Source organism: Rhinolophus sinicus, chromosome 12, assembly GCF_057876585.1.
Source record: "Rhinolophus sinicus isolate RSI-liver-muscle chromosome 12, RSI-T2T, whole genome shotgun sequence".
Lineage (NCBI taxonomy): Eukaryota > Metazoa > Chordata > Mammalia > Chiroptera > Rhinolophidae > Rhinolophus > Rhinolophus sinicus.
The window spans coordinates 37,161,958-37,183,606 of record NC_142512.1 but is presented as its reverse complement, the minus strand read 5'-3'; the positions used below and the strand labels follow the sequence as shown (position 1 = coordinate 37,183,606).

Genomic DNA, 21,649 nt, shown 5'->3' with positions numbered 1-21,649 from the left:
AGTAATCAAATCACTCGTGCAAAAATTGTCTTCCCGACTAGTCTGTGTGCTTCTTGGAGGCAAGGGTCGCATTATTCACTGCTGTGGTCGCAGGGCCTGGCTGTGTCTGACACACTACAGGCACCAACAAATATTTGCTAGATGACTGTATAGATTACTGTTAGAACTTTACATGTTTTCCTATAGAAAATGCTGCAAGCTTGTTTTTAGATTTCAGTTCCTGATATAATGTGCTGTACAAGAATCCATAGGTATTAAACAAAAATAGGAAGTGTCCAGGATTTTTAAAGTATAATCTAGTGGGAAGTGTTTATTAGTAGAGTCATCTTTATGGAGGGGAAAACAAGGTATATATTTCCAAACTTTGACCTTTTACTTCAGAATCCTTGACAAAAAAGCTCTACCAGATATTTATAAGCCAAAAAGTCTTAATATTACAAGTAGCTTTCATTTTAAAAGGGACATTGCTAATTAATGCACACAAACATACTTTGCATTGTCAAAAAAAACCAAAAAAACATATACGCATTTCATCTTTTTGTCCAAACAACCTAGATCTACAAGTTCCAATCAAATAGAATATGGGGAAACTTAAAAATACATGTACTCATGTTATACTAATGTCATAACACTTTGTAATTCTTCCAAGGGTGTAAAGCATCAATAATTCCACCTTTATTATAAACAACCCAAAAGATGACCATCTTTGTACATACATCTTGCTCTTGCTAGAACTGTCCCGAAAATGGAGGGAAATGCATTTGTTTATTTTAGCATGAGACAGACTAATTAGGCTGTCTGTCAAAATCTTCCTGTCCCATATTATTCTTGAAACCTTGATAAATTCATTTGTTTCAAAGCTAGGGAAACAGAGATGATAAACACAAAAGGAACTACCATAGCCTATGGGAAACGGTACAGGTCCAATGGCTCAGGCCCTTCAGTCTTCTGGAGTTTTGGAATTGATTGGAAATAGCATCTGTAAAGTTGTCATCTCTCATTGGAATATTTTTTTTTCCTGCAAACTCAGTACCTCTAATGAGTGAAGAACTGATTTTGTTTAAAATGGTTTATCTAGACCCAATTCAAACACTTGGACATTACAGCTCACAGTATAAGTGCATTCATTTTTATGCTTGAAATCTTCTCTTTTTTAAAAAAATATTTGTTTTCATTCTTATAATGATTATAGATCAGAATTCAGAGCAGGACGTTAATAACAATAATTTCTCCTCATTGTTTTTTCCTGATTATTCCTAGTTCTGATGACCATAAACTCAAGCATTATCAAGATTTACAGAACACTCGGAACTTATTATAAAGCTCTTCAATCCAAAATGCTTTCTTTCCAAAGCACCATTTTAAGTGATGACCACAAGGGGTGTGATAAGAAAACTGAAAGAGCAAAGGGTTTTTGGACATTCAGAATGGACCGTTAGGGTCAACACACAAAAGAGCAACGAGTGCTTATTTCTTTTCAAAACTGTTTAAATGTGTATCTTCCAAAGCGTTTGCTAAATATTAAGCTAATGGAATACTCTTTCAATTTAAGTCACGAGACGAAGCAATAGACCAGAAAATAAATCATGGTTTTAAGATTGGGATTCCAATATATATACACCTGAAATTTTTTTTTCTTTTTAAAAATCTTACCCATGTAAAAATTTGTTAGGTTTTATGACTCTCTTTTAATCGACATGTTGCCCTTTACCCCTTACTTTTCCTTATAATTTATCCAATGAAAAACCTGGGGTGTTCAATTGGTAGGTTCCCACTATCCCTCTGCAGTTTGGTAATTGCACACTCATGGGGCAGTTGGACATGTTTTTCTGTTTTTCCTGCAAATTGGTGGTTGAACCCAAAGGCATGATGACTCATGTTTGATGTTTTTTTCGTGTCTCAGTTTCTTAATTTAAAAATGGAAACCCACACATAAAACTATTACAGCTCCCTGGGATATCTATACTTAGCGCTGCAGAGCGAGTTGAAGGCTGAAAACGTGGTCAGAGAATTCAGACCCTGCAATGGCCCAGTTTCTGTCTAGGTGTCAGCTCTGCTATGTGTGAGCCGTGTGAGCCCAGGCAAATCTCAGGCTCCGTTTCCTCACCTAGCAGACAAGAATAGCTACCGCTCACCTCACAAGATTGCTGTGAGGGTTAAATGGGGTGATGCATTCAAACAAGATTTTTAAACTTGAAAGTGCTATAAAAGTGTACAAATTAGTGACATCATTACTTGTTAGCAGGGGATTAAATACTTTTATAATGAAAAACTATTTAATGTTTTGGAGAATTAATTTCTTGAGAAAGGGTAGGTAAGACACTGACTCGACACAAGATGATCTACATGGCGTAAGGAATACCGTAAAGAAATAGATGATGGCCTCCCAGCCCCACCCTGGAAACTTACAGCCCTATGACTCAGGAGCTCTGTGAGTTCTGGGGATGAGAGCCCTGTAAGCTTCTACCATACACAAACATCACAGTACCATTTAAACAACTCATGCTAAAGCCACTCATCAAAATGTCAAGTAATGATTTACAACAGGCAAACACTAAAAAAAAAAAAAAAAATGTTGATTTTTTATTTACCTTTCAATCTGTGCAAATCCATTAACTATGGATTCTAATGCTCTTCTTCAAAGCACTTCCTTTTTCCATTCCACATCCTGTTTTCTCCGGGCTTCTCACATAAATTTACTTGAGAGCCCTCTGCCTCTTCACCTACCGCACACCTCTGACCTTCTTCTCAGCCACAGTCTATGTCCGAGCCTTCCTTTTTTCTCTCCCTTACCCACCCAACTTCCATCCTATTCATCTTTCAAGAAGTTTCTGAAATACTACTTCCAGGTTGTCTTGATTACCTAGTTAATAAGTAGCCATTTGTCTAGAGCTGCACTCTCCAATATGATAGCCACTAGCTACATGTGGCTATGTAAATATATATTTAAATTAAGTAAACTGAAAAAATTAATTTCTCAGCCTCACTAGCCACATTTTCAAGTGCTTGGCAGCTAGACATTATAGAGGCGATTCTATGTAACGATTACAGGCCATTGCCACCACTGCAGCAAGTTCTATTGGACAGCACTGTGCTAAAGCCCCATTCCTTTCCGTCGTCTCTACAATTTTGGAAGACAATGCGGTGTTGTGGAACTTTGAAATTAGAGGCCCTTTCGCTTTTGAATATGGGGCTTAAAAGGGGACTATATGAAATTGTGTAAGTGGCTGGCACAATGCCTGCTGGACGGTAGGTGCGCAATTAATGGCAGCCATTATTAATAATACACTACTGCTTTCCCAAGTAACTCTAGGGGCTCTAATTTTTCCTTTTAGCAGTATACACAGCATCTGGAGGAGTAACAGCAAATGTTACCTCCTCTTCTGGGAGGCAGTGTGGTATATTGGAAAGATTATGGAGCTTGGGTGTACAGAAACTTGTTCAAACCCTCTTCTGGCACTTTATTAGCTGAGGACCTTGGGCAACTTAATCTCTCTGATGCTCAGTTTCTTCATCTGTAGTATGGGACTAATAATACCTACACTGCACGGTAGTAATAATAATTATAGCTAATGTATGTAAAATACTATGTCTGGCATATGGCAGGCATTCCATAAATTTATCATAGAAAATGGGTGCTATTATTTCACCTTACACAGTGCCATGTTAGATGCTAAGTAATGGTTGCTGTTGGTAACGAAGGACAGGCTAGTAAATCTTTTCTAGGATGATGTTATGCATTGTTTAAACACTTCACCCTAAATAGGGCTTTCTCTGGTATTCCTAGGGTAGAGCTAAACTAAAGTTTTACTCTATGGTATTATCAATTCCACTCATAATAGATCTCTTAAATTTATATGCTATAGGGAGAAAATCGAGTATTCACAATTCATCAGACAGGCTTTAATTTACCATTACTCAGTAGCTTCTACTACTATAAAAGCATTTGTGGAATGGCACTCTGGATTGGAACTGCAAAGATTGGCATACAGAACTGTCACCATCACTGTCACCAGCTAAGGCTGTAGCTTAAAATTTTGCCTAAGGAGCAAGTCTGAAATTTCTGCCTTCAAAGCATGATCCAAAAATCACCACCTGTTTTTTTTTTCTACTTTAAAAAGAGATGAAATGCATCCATGAGAAATTGGAGGGTGAGGGGAAGGAGAAGGGAAGCATTTGCATTCTTAGACCCTCTTACACCTTCACGCAGTCAGGAGAAAGGCAAACAAGAACCGAGTCTCTCTTGTGTCTCGTAGTTGGTCACCCTAAGTGACAGTACATTTCAAGGAGTTGTTCCAATTGCTTGAGCTGTCTTGTTCTTTCATCTGCTAGGATGCTTGTGGGTCTTTCTAAAATATGCTTGGGGGAGGAAGTGGAGAGTGGTGAATCACCAATTTAATATCCAGGAGGGAGAGAGGGAGGGAGGGAGGGAGGGAAGGAGGGAGGGAGGGAGAGAGAGAGAGAGAAGAGTGGCCAAGTAACCAAATAAAGAGAGCTATGAGTTCAATAACCAGGATTATCCCATGGCAAGGATTCTGTTATCATTGAGCACGATTCCTTCCTTTATCTCTCAGAGACAATCAACCTTTAGCCAGAGGAGTGTAACCTTAAAACCTCATAACTCAATTTAACATAGTGTTAAAGTTTGGGGGGATATTTGTCAGTGCTGGGGCTGATATAATCAGTCTGAGGGACCCTAGAACAAAGAGCAGTGGGTGAAGAGCATGTCACATTCGTTTCCTTGATGAACAAGGAGCTATTAGCTGCAGAGAAAGCATTATCTAGGTGAAGAATGATGTCGATTGTTTTAGCTGTTTCTCCTGAAATTGTGGAGTAGAACATAGGGTCCCAGTGAGTTAAGGAGCAGTTTTTGTTGCTGTGGTGCTGAGGATTTTTAAAAAATTAAGTTTAATTCGGGAGGGTATATAGACACATAGCTCTTCTTCCACAGCAACCAGAAATCAATTTGAGACATCGATCTCTTTTTAACCTTTGCTCTTACTTCATTAAATCAAAAAGTTTTAACATACTCAATCATGTAAGACTTTTTAAAAGTCTAGTTGGGTTAAACACTAGCTTTTATGCAAAATTCAAGAAGGACCAGTTAATAAAACATCTAACGAAGGTGATAATATATTCATTGAGTATGTGGCTTTTTGAAGGGACAGGCTCTATCTTTGAAATTTACTTCTCAATAAGTTATAAATTTTAATTGTGAACTTCTATGTAGAACATTATTTCTAAATTCATCTTCTCAATAAAATTGTTTAGCACTCTCAGTTTCTTCATATTGCTTTAAATTAATCACTTCATCTTACTATGTAACTCTAAGTGGAAATGTAATCTATAAGGCATTTTTAAAAACCACCTCATAATTTTAATTTGCTTTTAAAAATCTACAAATATTTTTTAAAATTATGTTTGCTATTTAAAAAAAGTTTCTTTCTTTAATTATACCACTCAGAAGTTTATTATATTATTACAGCTTAAATAACTGATAACATTTATAAAAGAAACAATATTAACTCTTCTCTGAATGAAGGTTTTCTGGCTTTAGATGTAAATTTTAATTCTTATTTTTGCTGAATAGGCTTATTATTATTATTACTTTCTACATGTTCTCTGGATGTGCTGGACTATGGGACTGATAATTTAAGTTCACATCTTAGAAGTCCAGGAAATTTCCTATAACAAACACATTAAAATATATTTCAAAATCTGACTCAGACAACAACATAAAGTATCTGCTTTTATCATTTAAAAAATGACCAGCATATTTCATTTTAAAAGGATAGTAAAAGTTTCTTAATCAAAAACTTCTCAGGGATTTTTTTACCACATGGATTTACTGCAAACTTGCTGTATCTGCCAGGTCTGTAAACCTGCCAGCCCACCTTAGTCAATATCTCACAATGAGATGCCACGTTTTAAAATCTTCCTGATCACGTTAATATTTTAGGATATATTCTTTTCTAACCCTGCAGATATAGCTTTCATGGAGACATTTATGAGAAGTGAAAGGATTGAGGGAAAAATAAAACCTACACTGCTTTTTAGGTTTTTAAAAAGTTTCTTTATTGGAATTTCAATAATTCATTTAGCAGAGTGTGCAAAAAATTTCATGGAAATCTTTTCTTAATTTTACACCTTTGCCATATATTGAAAATCATACCCAGCATGCTCTTATATCACTTGGACTGAAAAACAGAGTATGTTAGAATTGTGAGTGATAACTTGGGTAAGAGTTTAAGGAACATTATAACTAAATCAGAAAAAAACTCAATTTTTGCCTACTCTATATGGGAAAAGTAAACTTAAAGTTGTGAAACTTTTTACCTAGGTCTGGCTTCTGCAGTGCTAGGATCTCTGTAAGTTCTGTACAGTGATTCATACTGTAACAATTATAACTGCAATACACAGTATATCACACTGTAACAATCATAAGTGAACTGTAAAATGTGCCCTAAATACTAACTCAACTGTAAGAATTTACCATATCACCACTTATGCAATTCCAACGATTTCCCCTTAACTAAATTCTTAAACAAATAAATAATCAAAAAGAACAGAAGAAACAATACAAATGCTGAAGCAAGGTCACCATCAGATATAAAAAATAAACATCCTAAAAGTTCATAAATTTATGTGCCCTCAAAAGTTCCCATTTATTATTGCTAGATCTATTTAATGGAGTAACATAGCTTTCCTAACTGAACTAGAATTAATATCAACTTTCCCAACATTTGTTCTAAATTTCTTTGCACTAAATATGCAAAGTCATTCATGTATGTATTTTACTCTCTCAATTAGATAAAGCTGGAACTTCTTATGTAGCTGAAAAATGATTTTCCATTGGTAAGACAAACTATATGTACTGTCTCCTAACACTAAATAAAACATATCTTTAAAAAAAGTTGATATAGAGTTAAATTATATTAATATTTGATAACTTATCCATAGAACAAATATAAAAGCAGTAAGAAGTTGCTTTTTTAAAAAATTAGTTTATTGGGGTGACAACTGTTAGTAAAGTTACATAGATTTCAGGTGTACAATTCTGTATTACATCATCCATAAATCCCATTGTGTGAGAAGTTGCTTTTTTGAAAAGTAGGATTTAAACAAGTTTTAAAAAGCAGTGAAATGTTTTTCCTGTTTGACTCCTTTTTAATGCGTCTCATCCTAAATGAAAAGATAATTTTTGATGAATTCAAGATTAAGGTGGAAACACTTAAAAATAACACTATCAAATTTAAACAACTGTGTTATTTTTCAAGAAGCAAACATGCAAAAGATTCTACATGAAGAGCTCCTTGAATTGACCTGGTGTTCCTTAGGAAAATTCAGAAAGGTTCTTTTTTCACAGCTGAAGGCATGTCCACATACACAGCAAGAAAGCAAGGAAAAAAGAACCAATCTGCCTCACTTTCAGCTTCAGTAATATGATGAAGAAAATAAAAATCATTTATAATTAGACACTTAACAAGAACTCACATGTAGTTTCCTAGGGAAATCTCTTCTACTCTTTACTTTGACAATACATGGCGCTCCAACAGACTCTCTGATACCTCCTTTTAGCTACAAAAGTCAAAGTTTGCAAACAATTTCTGTGTTATACTGTTATTAACTATAATCATCCAAAAAATTGGTTATTTTAATTTCCCTAATTTTAATGCTAAAATAAAGACTAAAAACACTTAAACTGATTAATAAATTGGGGTTAATAAATAATTGTTCTAAAATGAATATTTTCCCAATAGCCAAGTAAAGACATATCTCTAAGTAAGAAAGCTACATTTCAAAGAGCTATGTGCAAATACATATACCTAATTCAAAATCAATCAATGTGTATCCAAGAGCAGTCGCGATTTTTTGCTGACCAAACTAACTGAAATACACATCTTAGTAAATAGCACAGGTATAATAAGGGCCATTTGCTGCTCTTTACTCATAAAAAAAAGTTCCAAAGTTTTTATGAAAGTCCACAGTTTAGTCTGTATCATGAAAAAAATCAGATCCAGCATTTTCCTGAGAAACCAGACAAAATCAGGAAATCGGGGTATAGAAGATCACCTAACATGATTACAGATAAATCTTAAAAATGTTACGTCAAATTAGTGTTTTTTAAAGAGTGTGAAAATTAGGCTATTCCTGTGAAGCTCCCTAAATGCTTTGTTATTAAGAGGTTTCACCTTTAGGTTTGTTAAATTTTACTCTCAGATGTTCAGAGGAATGTCAATACTAAAAATTAATAAATGGCTGAGATTAAAATTTTATTCACATATCTTAAGGGAGAAGCACATAATGTGAATTAATTTCCTTTTTTTAAAAAACACACAAACAATTATCTCTTCAAGTAGGAGACAAAAAGAAAGTCAGTCAAAATGACCAGTTCTCTATTTAATATCAAAATCATTACAATATTCTCACTCATTTCACCTGTGACCAACCCTTTTTCATTTTGTTCTGTTAGGTCTATGCCATTCTTCTTTTGCAATTCCTCAATTAGTGTAATGTCCAATATTCCCTTTTGGAAAAAAATTACTATTAAAAACCATGGTCTCAAGTTTATTTCTAGAGTTCTCAGAACTGCTAAATAGGCCCCCATATTTTCATTCGAATGTTACTTGAGCCTAAAGGCAATCTACCTTAACCATTATTAAAGTTTTTTTAGTAGCTTAAAAAAAACTACTTAGGGACAGTGTCTAATTTTAATCTCTTCCTGTATTGTCATAAAAGACATAGTCATAGTAACTCTTCATTGATCATTTTCTATAGACCAACTATTCCAAGACAGAGTATTACTTCTAGTGATTTCCTAGAAAAGCAAACAATATTGTGCTACCTGTAGAAATTTATTCCATAGGAATACACATGAACACATTTGCATGCCAGTTCGGTCTTCCCTTCAGCTGTTTGCTACTTATTAGACCTCTATGAATATCTGAAATATATCCATCATAGGAGGAATGCTACAATAATAAGTTATAAAACTGGTAAAATTAATATGCTATTGGAGATACAGAATATTTGTTTAAATCTATTAGAAATGCTAACCGTATCCATTTATAATGGCAAAGAAAAAAGTACCTGTAAATTTGTTTTAAAATTCATATCCAAGCCTCCCTTATTTATCTATTTAGGAATATAAAACCCTCCAGATATGGTTTTATTTTATTTGTCCTCCTCCTGATTTGTGTAATAAGAATATACTAAAGTGATGGTTGTAAGAAAGTAAAATTTTTTTTGGTTTTAGGACATTACATTATAAAATAAAAGAACAAATTTCTAAGATATGAGTGTGTGTGTGCTTGGAAATATATACATATAAGTTTTTAATTCTTGGATTCATTTTCCTATGCTCACACATTGAGAGCTTATATATCTTAGCCTTCCTCTTCAGCTAAAATGAAACAATCCAGAAAAGCCCCAAAGTATTATTTTATTTTACCACAAGAGGGGGCTAGAGAATTCTGATCTCTTCCAAGGTCTATAAAACCTTCTTAACTGCTACTTTATAGACATTCAATTACAACAGGCCATAATACATTAAGGCATTAAAATACACATATATCCCAACATATGCCAAAGCAAGCACTACACTGCGTGCCCACCAGATGATCAGCAACGCCAACCTCAAATAAACACTGAGGCATATTCTCATGCTTTACATGAGATTTTACACCTTAGCCCTTTCCTCACCAAAAGGCCCTTCTCTTGGTTAGGTGATTCCCCTTGGAATGGAAACTATCAAGGAGGGTTATAAAATACCCAAGGATTGGAGTGTATGACAGGGGCAGAGTGAGGTAAGGATTAAGAGAACTGAAATTTATGTAGTTTGGGAAAGTGAAGACTCTGGGGATAAATGTTCACAGTCTTTAAATACCTTCTAAAGGTAACAATATAAATGAATTAGGGGAATTATTCAGTCTCGGAAGATGGTATAGAAAAGAGCAATGGCCTGAAACTAAGGAAGGAAAAGTTTAGGTTAGACATGAAGAATAAATTAGTAATAATAGTTGGGCGGGAAAGATGTCCAGCAAAGGAAGGTACAAAGCACAATTGCCATATTTGATAATTAATTAAGTGAGATATTAGTAAGAATGATGGGAATTCATTAGAAAGGCTAGATTAGATGACTCAAGTGATTTTTTTCCCCTAAGCTGTGACAATCTCTAGGCCCAACTATGTTCTTGGGCATTCATAAATGTCTTTCAAGGATGATATGATCATTTATAGACAGAAGAGAGCTCATGAACCCAGTTAACCCCATGTTTTGTTAATTACAATCTGTAGTATTATTATGACATAACATAATTACAAAATTAACCACCACAGCAATAATGTTTATCTTTCGGATCATTCCATTAAAATATTCCATACCATATAATCTATATCCTAACAGTTTACAGAAATGGGTCTGCAAATTTGATAAGGCTTCTATAAGAGAAATCTCTCCATGAAGGAACAACTCCCCTATAAATCCCAATTTTACAAGGCAGAGTAACCACTGTGTAAAATCTTTCTTTTCCATAAGAAGTGTATCTGGACTTAAGCTACTTAGGCCCCAATATTAAAAAAAAAAAGGCTGCCACTCAAAGTAAGAAAGGCAGTTTAGAACATAAGTGTAATATAGTTTCTGAATTCAACAATCTTTCCCTAGTAGATCATAATATTCTAGATTAACAGGTGCTTCCGCATTATTTTAAACAGCATTATTAACATTTACCTTTTATTTGAAAAGTCAGAGTTCTATGACAGACCAAAAGAATTTATGACTAGTAAAAAACAATTACCAAAGCATGAAAAGCTGGGGGGGAAATATATATATATATATATATATATATATATATATATATATATATATATTAAATTATATAAAATACACATTTACATAAATTAAGTATATGTATCTATATACTTGGCCTGAATATTCTTAAATGAAATTCTTTCATATTTAAGTGACTATTAAACTTTGAGGTAAAAATGGTCAGCAGCTTTGGACCTTAAGGAAGGACGATCTGGTGGTCAAAATCATACCTAAGAATCCAGAACTCTAGAACTTTAGACATGATTGCCCAGGTAAGGTAGCTAACCCTCAGGTAATTTAGTGTTCATCTATCAGGCAGATGCTATGCCTAATTAAAATGCATTTGTAGACTCTTAGAACAAGGTAATTAAACACAGTATATAAGATTTTCTAATAAAGATTTATAACTCTTCCCCACCTCTGATTTATTTATATACCAATCAGATAAATATATTACATTAGCAACCAAAACATTGCATATCATTTTATCACCACTGTGATGACCACATTCACACCTTCAATAATCTTATCCTAGAACTGCACATTCCCATTAAATTTGTTCACTAGTTTAGAATTTAAAGAGAAACAAAAAATACTCAAGGCAGTATGAAGAAGCTTAATCTCATCTGCCAAGTCACTCACTTAAAAATCAACTATCTACACTTAAAAACCGCCAGTTATTTTACTTCTAATTGTAGTAGAAGCCTAATAAATGTTTGACCTTTCAAAGAATGGACTTTTTGCTCATACTCCCAGTCTAGAAAAGACTTCTAAAAACACTTTGACCACAGCGCAGGCCAAATATTATCTTGAGTTTCTTCCAAACTGCTGCAAAAATCCAACCAACTGGCTTTTTTTTTTTTTTTTTTGCAAACTCTGTCCGTGGTAATCAGCCCTTGATTATACACCATGTACTTTGTTGTGGGAGTGTATAATCTTCACACTAAGATTATTTACTCACTAAGGAAAGGAATCACACCTTATTTCTCTTTATATCCTTCAAACAGCCTCTAAACTCATGATTGAATAAAGGCATTCAATATAGATATTCAATAACTAACTCTTCATTGGTAGCGTATTAAAATCTATAACATAGACAAAAAGGCCAAAAAAGGTAACTAATTAGTTCTATATCAAATCAATTCTGGGACTTAGTTTATGTGATTCATAATTATAATTGTTAGCATTTATGGAGCCCTTTGAAATTATCTATAAAATGTACTGCTCCCAAGTCATTCTAGGAAGAGGGTAAGAGCATACATAGGCCAGAGAGACACGTGTTTGAAGAACTTGACTGAAACTTTTGAGAAATAGGTTACAAGCCACGATCAAGCCTCCTACAAGGCTTTTGGGTCTGCACTGAAAAGCATACTGAGATCATGCAGGTGAGGACAGGTACAGTGTTAGCTGGGAGAAGCCACTCCTCGGGAGGTGGTCCTGGTTTCCATACTGGCTGTGTCTTGCTAGTCATAGGACCTAAGTACTTAGCCTCTAAAATTCAGTTTCCTCTTGGTAAAACAGAGATTAGATTAGGTGATCACCAAGTCTCTTCCAGCTCTAAAATGGCATGATTCTATGTGAAAACTTGGGTTAAATTCGCAAGGAATTTGTTCTAGCGAAAGAAGCATTATGGAAGATATCCAGCCATCAACACATGTGAGAGTGCTTTACTGGGCACTGGACGGAAGGTTAGCATCTAAACACGCACCAACAGCCCAACATGCTGGGCTGAAGAATGAAAAATGGGTAGTTCATAGACAGATAATTGTTATTGTTTTTTTATTCTTCACGAAACATGTATAATCCTTGGTAATCATTTGTTTAAGTTATATAAATTACTGTCGACTTTGAAACCCAGTTTGTCATCTTCATCTGTGATTTATACCAGACTATATAAACGACATGATGTCTTCGATCTAATAAGACATTTATCTTCATGAAGGAGGCCACTGCAATCCTGAGTGACAGCTTACTTACCCTTATCACAGTTAACATCGAGTCCTTAATTTCTCACAATGATCTGAAATCTGATGGACTCACCTGAAGCCAATAGAAACATGTTCAGAAACCCACCAGGCTCATGAAAGTATGTGTTTCACAGTAGAATTCATGCGTTGGCCCCCAAAACACAGACATGGAAACAAGTTTTTTGTTCTTTCACAATGTGCACTCTAAATACACACATATAACTTCCATTAGGGTTGACAGAAGTCATGTGCCTTTACAAGAAAAATATACCTGTGAGCAACAAAGATGAAAGCAACTGTCTGAAGAATAAAAAGAAAATGAAATAAATGCTTGTTTGAATGTATGTATGTATGCACATGTTTATTTACATATTTATATACAGAGAGAAACTATCTTGAGTCACTTTTCATTAGCTTCATATCATAGAATAAAAAGGAACTAAAAGCTCTAAATATGTTCACATAGTTTATGTCATTAAAAAAAATACACACGAAGAAAGTAATGGGCTTGACTCCATCAGTGAGAAGGAAGCAAATGACACTGCTTTTAGGTCATTAACTTGTTTAACCTACCAGGGTACCAATGACTGAGCCTGCAATAGGTACCTTTAACATTCCAAGTAAAGCAGCCCTAAAATATGCACATGGTCAACCAAAGTTGTCAGTAGGATTGTGAACATTGGTAAGAAGTGTGGTTTATTTATTCTGTGAAACAATAGAATTTATACACTAAAATCAAGCCTTATACACAACTCACAGCAACAGGGGTCTCAAACTGGTTTGTGAACAACATTTTTAAATATTCATTGAGTATAAAGCCTATCAGGAGGTGCTATAAGGATACTTTGATAGCAAAACTAACTTAATAAGTGGAAGCTCTAGGCATAGGATTCCAACTCAGTAAGCGGAAACCTTTTTAAACAATTGGAGTTCCTTGTGAGTATCTAATAACATGACCTTGAAAGTGAAAAACAAAACACAGAAAAATTGATAAATCTACCATTCTAATTGGAGATTTTAACACAGTCCTTTCAGAAGATAAAAGAAAAGCTAGGATATAAAAGTTTGAAGAATACTATTTACAAGTATAAAAATAGTAAGAGTGTATTCAATAACTACTTCAGGAGCATACACAGCCCATAAGCATAAACTGATAATTACTAGGCCACAAAAGAAGTCTCAATAAAGTTCAAAGCCTCTAAATTATATAGACTATGTTCTTAGACTATAATGTAATAAAATTATAATTCAAAATTAAAAAGCAGGTTTAAAAATCCCTAGAAACTAAAACAAAACAAATTAAAAACAAAAACCAGGGGAGAAAACAACACATACAAAAATGTTTCTAAATAACCCATAGGTTAAAAAGGATATCATAAAACAAATTACAAAATACTTAAAATGCAATTATGAATTATAATAAAAGTAGTACATATCAAATTTTATAGGATGCAGTTAAAGTAGTATTTAGAGGATAATTTTTAGCTTTGAATACATTTACTTTTTAAATGAACATTATATTCAGTGGAATACGTAAAAGCCCTAAGGAGAATGAAATGTAAAGTCCATAAGGGTGGGTGTTTCAGAGGACAAATATCCAGCTAATCAGAATTCTTCAAAAGCAGTATGTAGGGTGCCAGATGGGTACTAGACTTATCAGGGGAATCACTTCATAGAGTGTGTTAGATGCCTAACCACTGGGCTCTACACCTGAAGCTAAAGGAGAATAATAATGAATGGCAACTATAACATATACAGAGAGAGAGTCATGGGATGTGGAGTACAGCATAGGGAACATAATCAATGGTACTGTAACAACTGTATATGATGTCAGAGGGTTAGTAGATTGGGGGAGTGATCACTTTGTGAGGGGTGTCAATGTCTAACTATTACATTGTTTTGTAAACTTGAAACTAATAAAAAAATTTTCTTCAAAGCAATAGCTTTGGAATCTATTGGAATTCAACCTTCACGGATTAGATATGTCATCCTGGGCCAAGTCACTGAATGTCTTTAAATCTCAGTTTCTTTATCTGTAAAATGGGAATAATGATACCTTCCTCTCCGAGCTGGTTTAAGAATTAAATGAGATAATCCTCAAAAATCATTTAGTACAGCATAGTAAGTGCTCAATAAATGGTTCCTGTTACTAGATGACGATTATCCCTTCCAACTCCCAGATTCCATGATTCTAACTTTGGTACAATGAAACTTAAGACAAATGTGAATTCTGGCCATAAAAATCTAATCAATAAATTAAACCTTCATTTTTATTTCACAATAGTTTTGTTAAAATAGTTTTGTTAAAAATATATTCTACATCCCATTAGAAAAGATATTAAAATAATATCTTCTTCCTATTGTTATTATAGAACTAAAACACACAATGATAAAAAGCTAGTCTATTGTTATTCACAGTATTAAATCCAAAACTGATTTCTATTTCAGAACCAAATGAAAGCAGAGACATGTAAAAAAAAGAAAAGTGTTAAAAATAAAGCCATAAAAAACGGATTCTCTTTATTTTAAAAATATTCTATGTGCTTTTTAATGTACCTTTCAGAAAAGACATGGAGTCAAAAATGGCCACTATTGGTACTTTAACAGGTCTACAATTTCTTTTAAATCAAGTAGCATATAATAAATTGATCAATAATAGGCTCTTCACTTATTCATTATTATTCATCTCCAAAGATGGCGCAGGTCTTTTCTTTTCCAATTCTAGTTTTCATTTTGCTGGAGAATAAGAACCTTTTCTAACCTTCAACATCCAGATATGAAAATTAGCTCTAAAAACATTATTTCTCACTTCTTCCCAGATATATCTGTCCAATACCTATTCATGCCCTTTTCTTTAATTAGAATGTAATAATACATAGTACATAATAAATAATACATTATTATAGATTTTAGGTTTCATCTCCTATGAAATAATCTTATTTTTTCTTTTTCTTCCAGAAGGAGTCACTATACCCTGTTTATAGAATGATCACTTTCCCCAATACATCTTTAAAAAAAATGTATGTATACGTACATAGAGGTGCTTCATTATACTAATAAAATACGATAGACACATTAAAATCCATTGTATATTTTGGACAATGAAAGCAATCAGATCTTGAGCTTCGTAGTTGGCTGACTCCTGTAAAGTTACTGTGTTCAGCATTTCACACTAAATTTTTGTCCTTCACTATGGTAGAAACTGTGCCTCCCTAGGTTTAGAAATCTAAATGTAGTAACTTGTCAGCAAGTTTTCATTCCCAGCAGTGGGGCTTTGCGTTTGTTTGTGTGTATCTCTCCTGCCATTCTCAGATTGAGGGCATTTAGAAAGGAAAGGGAGAAGGAATTGTGACGAGGTAGCAACATGTTTTTATGCATGGTTTACCCTGTAACCTTGGTTTTCCTTTTTGCTGTGCACCTGGCCAGGTTTCTATATTCCTCTAGATCTCTTTGCAGTTTTCACAAAAGCATGTCCCAAACACGACACGCACCATGGTTATTGCTTCTCATCGCTGAAGTTACGGGTGGATGGCTCAGACATGTGTCCTTTTATAATTGTACGTTTAGGACACTGCGCTGGCTGGAGGTGGAAGGCAACAAAGCTGAAATATTTGAACCGTGACCTTTCATTATCTAATAAAGATAAAATTCCAAAAGCCTAAAATCATATCACTACAAAGAAGGTTAAAGAATATATTTTCTTACTAAAGGATGGCTTTAGCAATCTCACCAGCATCTGAAGACACTGACTTTATATTTATTTGTCTACTTATTAATAGTGTATTTTCCCAATGAGATGATAAGCTCCATGAGGGCAGGGACTGTGCCTGACCTTTACTGCGTATTTCACTTACAGCGTAGCACAGTGCCTTGCTGTTACCTTCTAATCTCTAAATAAGTATTTGTTAAAATAATGACTAAGTAGTGTATCAGTGTTACTGTTCTCTATAATGGTAAAATCTAGTTAAGCAGGCTATAAAGTTTACTTAAAATTTTAATATCTTTCTAACCTTCTCTTTAATTTCACAGAATACGTGTGTGTGTGTGTGTGTATTTTCTTTTTTTCAGGGGAAGGCTACAAACATTCACTGTGTTCATTATACAGCAGGCACTCAGGCACATGCTAGATTCAACGCTTGCAGAAATTCATATTTAAACATTATCTCATTATCCTACAATCAATTTTTAACACACAAACACATCTATTTTTACCTCTACCATCGATAGTGCCACTTTGGGAATTCTTTTAACTTTTATGCCCAGAACTAAAAATAAAAATCTATTAAGAATTTAATATTACTAATACGGTTAACTTCTCTCTTATAGGCAATGATTATAGAACAAAATTTCCCACTTTAGAATTTTCCAGCTAATAGATTTACCTCTTTTAATACTTTTTTTTTTTTTTTAATTTCAACTTTTTACTAAGAATATTTTTAAACATACAATGTGTATCTGTATGGTCTTAACCAAAGTGTTTAAAACATGAATCCATTTTTTTTTTTTTTGATAACTCAGATAAGGACAATGGTAAGGATAGTAAAGTGGTTAAGAGCAGAGGTTCTAGATCCAGACTGTGTAGGTGTAAATCCTGGCCCTACTACTTACTTGCTATGGGATCTTAGATAAGTTAACTTCCCATGGTCTCAGTTTCCTTATCTGTAAAATGAAGATTATCCTAATATCTACTTCTAGGGCTGTTCTGAGGATTAAATGATGATATATACAAACTGCTTAGAGCATAGATATAAGGCACATAGTAAGTGCTCAATAAATGTTAGCTAAAACGTTTTACTTTATTAAGCACTCAGGGGAAAGTTTGGGCCATTTCTGTTTACAATACAATATGGCCCCAGACTGCTATGTTTTTTGAGTTCCTATATAAATTTTGTTTTATTTATAGATTTTGTTTTCTATATAAATTTTTAATTATTTTCCTGTTTCTTACCTCAGTGTTATTTGATTATACCTCAGTTGATGCCTTTACAGTACTTCTTTTAATTTGATACTTCACTCTATTGTGAGCTGAGAAATCAAAACACTATAAGGGTTAGAAATTTTTAAGATTAGCAATCCCCAGTGATGGCCTCAGGGGCTTTCCCAGGAATAAGGTGCATTAAGTATTAGCATAGGACTTAGGAACATCTATGTCTACTTAGAGGTCTTTCTGGATTACTTATTGTGTTCTCAGCTGTGTTTAGGAAAGTTGGAAATACCAAATAAGTGACTTAAGGATTAATGAGGTACTATTGTTCTAATTCTGTCAAGCATTGGATTAATAAAAAAACAAATGAAAGGCTTTTTAAAATGTTTTGCACTGTTAATTTTCTATAATTATTAATCAGCTACTAATGTAATTATTAAGCTCTCGATCCAAACAATGTGTTTAGTGTAGTACCTGAACCAATATACAAATCTCACATTACAAGGCCCAATTTCTAAAACTTGGATATTACTAATTGTACTAGTATACAAAGCTCAAGCAAAATAAAATGTTTCTGTGTGATTCAATCCATAGTTCTGATGTGGAGGTTATCAATTCAATGAAAGGGAGAAAATATGAATCACCAAAAGGGCTAAATGGAATAAGAATGGATAAATTAAAAAGAGAAGGGAATATAGGGATTAAACACTCTTGGATAATGCCAAAGTCATAGGGAAATTGGGAAGAAAACTAAATCCAAAGCTTACAGACTAATAAAGAGAAATAAGGAATAATCTACCAACTTTACTCCCAATCCCTAAGTGAATAACATGCTTCCAATTTAATATTCACTTTAGTAGCATCTCTACCTTCTTCCCCCACTGCGAAGGCACAAGAGAGACTTTGATAAGATAACCATGTGCATCAGTGATGATCAAACCTTCTGTTCAAGTGGCCAGATGCCAGAAGAGGCACAGATATCCCCACCCTTGGGATATCTGAGTCTGAGCCAGAAACTGGCAGCCACCAGGCCAAAATTTTTATATTCAAGTATCTTAAAAATTCATGTATATTTTGCATACCACCCTATTACATACCAATGTGTTTTTAATACAAAAATAATATTTATAACAGCTGAATTATTTGACTCCTCCCATTCCCAAATCTTCTAGTAAAATTGATGTTCCAGGAAAATTTGTAATGTGGTTCTTGCAGCTTCTCCTTAAACAACACCAATTATGGTCAGGGGTATGTGAAAAGCATGGGTAAAAATGATAGTCATACGACGAACTCACAAAAATTTCAAATAATCCACAATAAATCAATAATCCAATAATCATTAAATGAAAGCTCTAATTCTCATGCAATTCAGTGAAGCTAAGAATTCTGAAAGAATGGTAAGTTGGGCCCTACAATCTTAAAATGCACCCTTAGCTTTTGAGTTACAGTTCTTAGAAAAAGATCGACAATGATGTCTTCCTGCTCCAATATGGAATGAGTGTTTTCCTAAATACATTAACTTCAGAAGTATTGAATTCCCCAAGAGGATCACCACCACCATGAAACAAATAGTTATTCTTTGCAAACTAGTGATCGCCAATCCAGAGAACCCACTGAAGGCTGCTTGATTAAAACGACAAAGGGCAATGACACCAAAACAAAAAGTAACAAATATGATGATCCAAAACCCAGAAAGATGACACTTACCTTCATCCTGATAATCTGACAAAAAAGGTGCATCTGATGTGAGTGGGCCCTGAGTTACACTGTGATTATCATCGGAGCTGTCCTGTCCAAGGTAATTTTCAGCTTGGTCTCCCCCTGTGGGACAAAAACAGAAAGAAAATAAGGTCATACTTTGGGCATCTTTATAAAGGTGTTTGTATATTTATTCTGGTATTTGCACACACACACAAAGATACAGCTTTTATTTGATGGATATGGCTATTGCCATTAACATATGAGAAACAGATAAAGAAATTCAAAAACTAATTTACCTGAATGGGAAATTTTCCGTTCAACTCACTCTCTAAACTAGAACTTAGACACTGTTAGGTTAGAGTAGGGAGAACTCTTGTCACCAGAGAGAAACTTCTCCATCACACTTAAAGTGAAAACATAGTAGATAAATATATATATTCATATATACATCTCCATTAATTATGACCTTTACCCTGAATGCCTCTTTTTCTCTCTCTCTCTTTTTAAAATACATTTCCAAATGAAATAGACTAAATTACACAAAGGGTTAACCTACTATACATAATATAATGTAACAAGATCAATATTCTTTCCTGTTCTGAAAAATAAGAGAAGTAAAAATAGAGAGAACCCGGACTTTGCTAGATTCTATTCCAATTTCAATCACTACTTGTTTTGCAATCTGAAGGAAGTTCTCTCTTTATAATTCTAGTTCATAGCCTATGCAATCAACCTCTTAGGAATTCTAAAAGCCCTAAGAAGGTAATATTTGTTCTGTAAAATGGCTTTGATGAAAGGTAATATATATACAATACTGAATTATGCAATTGAAACAATGCTAATCTCTTCTGGGTGTTTTCAACAACATACATTGGATTATATTTTGTAGAAGTGGCCCATGCTATTATGATACTTTAAGAGGTTCAGACGGAAGATGTTAGCTCATTCAGAAACCGGAAAAAAAAGGGTCTGCATTGCAAATGGCTTGCCTTAAAATCCCCCAAACAGAGGTACAGTTTGCTGATAAAAGGGCACCAACAGCTGCTCAGTTCATTTCACAGACATGAAAAGGGGACTTGCAACTGAATTTAGTATTATCTCAAATACTAATTTCCAAAGGAAATCACCAATGCTAAATCTCAGTAAACACTATAGAATTTTGGCCCTGGATTTCAACTAGGGAGTAGTGAAACCAAACAACCTACATAGAATCTGTATTGCCTCACTTTAAAGGTTTATTCCCTACAATTAAACTAGAAGGATAGGGAGGATATAAAATGATAAAAAGAGAATGGCTGTAGCCTTCTCTCTACAAATTAGATAATCATATTTACACTCTTCTACTATCAGTGGTAAGTGGATGTCCATAACTCAGTTGGACACCTACAGATACAGAACTTTAGAAATAAACTGTGCAGTTTATTGTGGAGAAGAAAAGTAAAAAAAAAAAAAAAAACCCAAAAAACAAAAAAAACAAACAAACCTTCATTTAATAGTCACTGGCCTGAGGCAGAAGAAATGTTCTCTTTATTAGGTTAATGATCAAGATACAAAGCTTATAGTTATGCTTAAAGTATCACTGTGAAATTTCCATTATTACCAGAAAAATTCTCAAATACTGGACTGAGGGTTAAAGTATTTAAACTTCGCATCACAGCAAATCCACTGAAATTATGTTATCAACACGATCTAAATGGACTGCCTGCCAGGTAACCTGAAAGTGAGCTGTGAAATTAAAGCAATTTAAAAATTTTGAGTAGTGCTCGCTTCGGCAGCACATATACTAAAAATTTTGAGCCAAATCAAAATCCATTTATTAAAAAAAAGTAGAAAAAGAAGTAGTTTGGGTTCCCATACAAATCTTAACATTTGTAGGATATACTCAACAGTATTTAGGATTTACTGAACATTATTTATCAACTATCATTCTAGACTCACAGTTTTCTGCTTGCTTCAGAATTTTGACAAATCTACTCTTACACATTCTAGCATCCCAGGCTTCTTCTTCTTCTTCTTCCTTTTTAATAAGGAGATCAGGACAAACTTTGCTTCGCTTAGTTGTGTGTGTTTTTTAAATGAACTTTTTATTTTGGAATAATTTTAGGTTTACTTGTATTATAAGTATTTCAAAGATAGTACAGAGAGTTCCTGTACACTCTTCATCCAGTTTCCCTCAATGTCAACATCATACATAACTAGGGTGTATCTATCAGATCCAAGCAATTCACATTGGTACATCATTGTTAA

At 33.9% G+C, this 21,649-nt stretch overlaps 1 protein-coding gene across 1 annotated transcript in view; it reads right to left on the bottom strand.

Moving 5' to 3' along the window:
* Positions 1-21,649, bottom strand: part of SKAP1 (src kinase associated phosphoprotein 1) — a 269,771-nt gene that overhangs the window by 172,063 nt on the left and 76,059 nt on the right. The window contains exon 4 of the mRNA XM_019740642.3: positions 19,409-19,522. Coding sequence (XP_019596201.3) covers positions 19,409-19,522 — 114 coding nt within the window. The remainder of the gene's footprint in view (positions 1-19,408; positions 19,523-21,649) is intronic.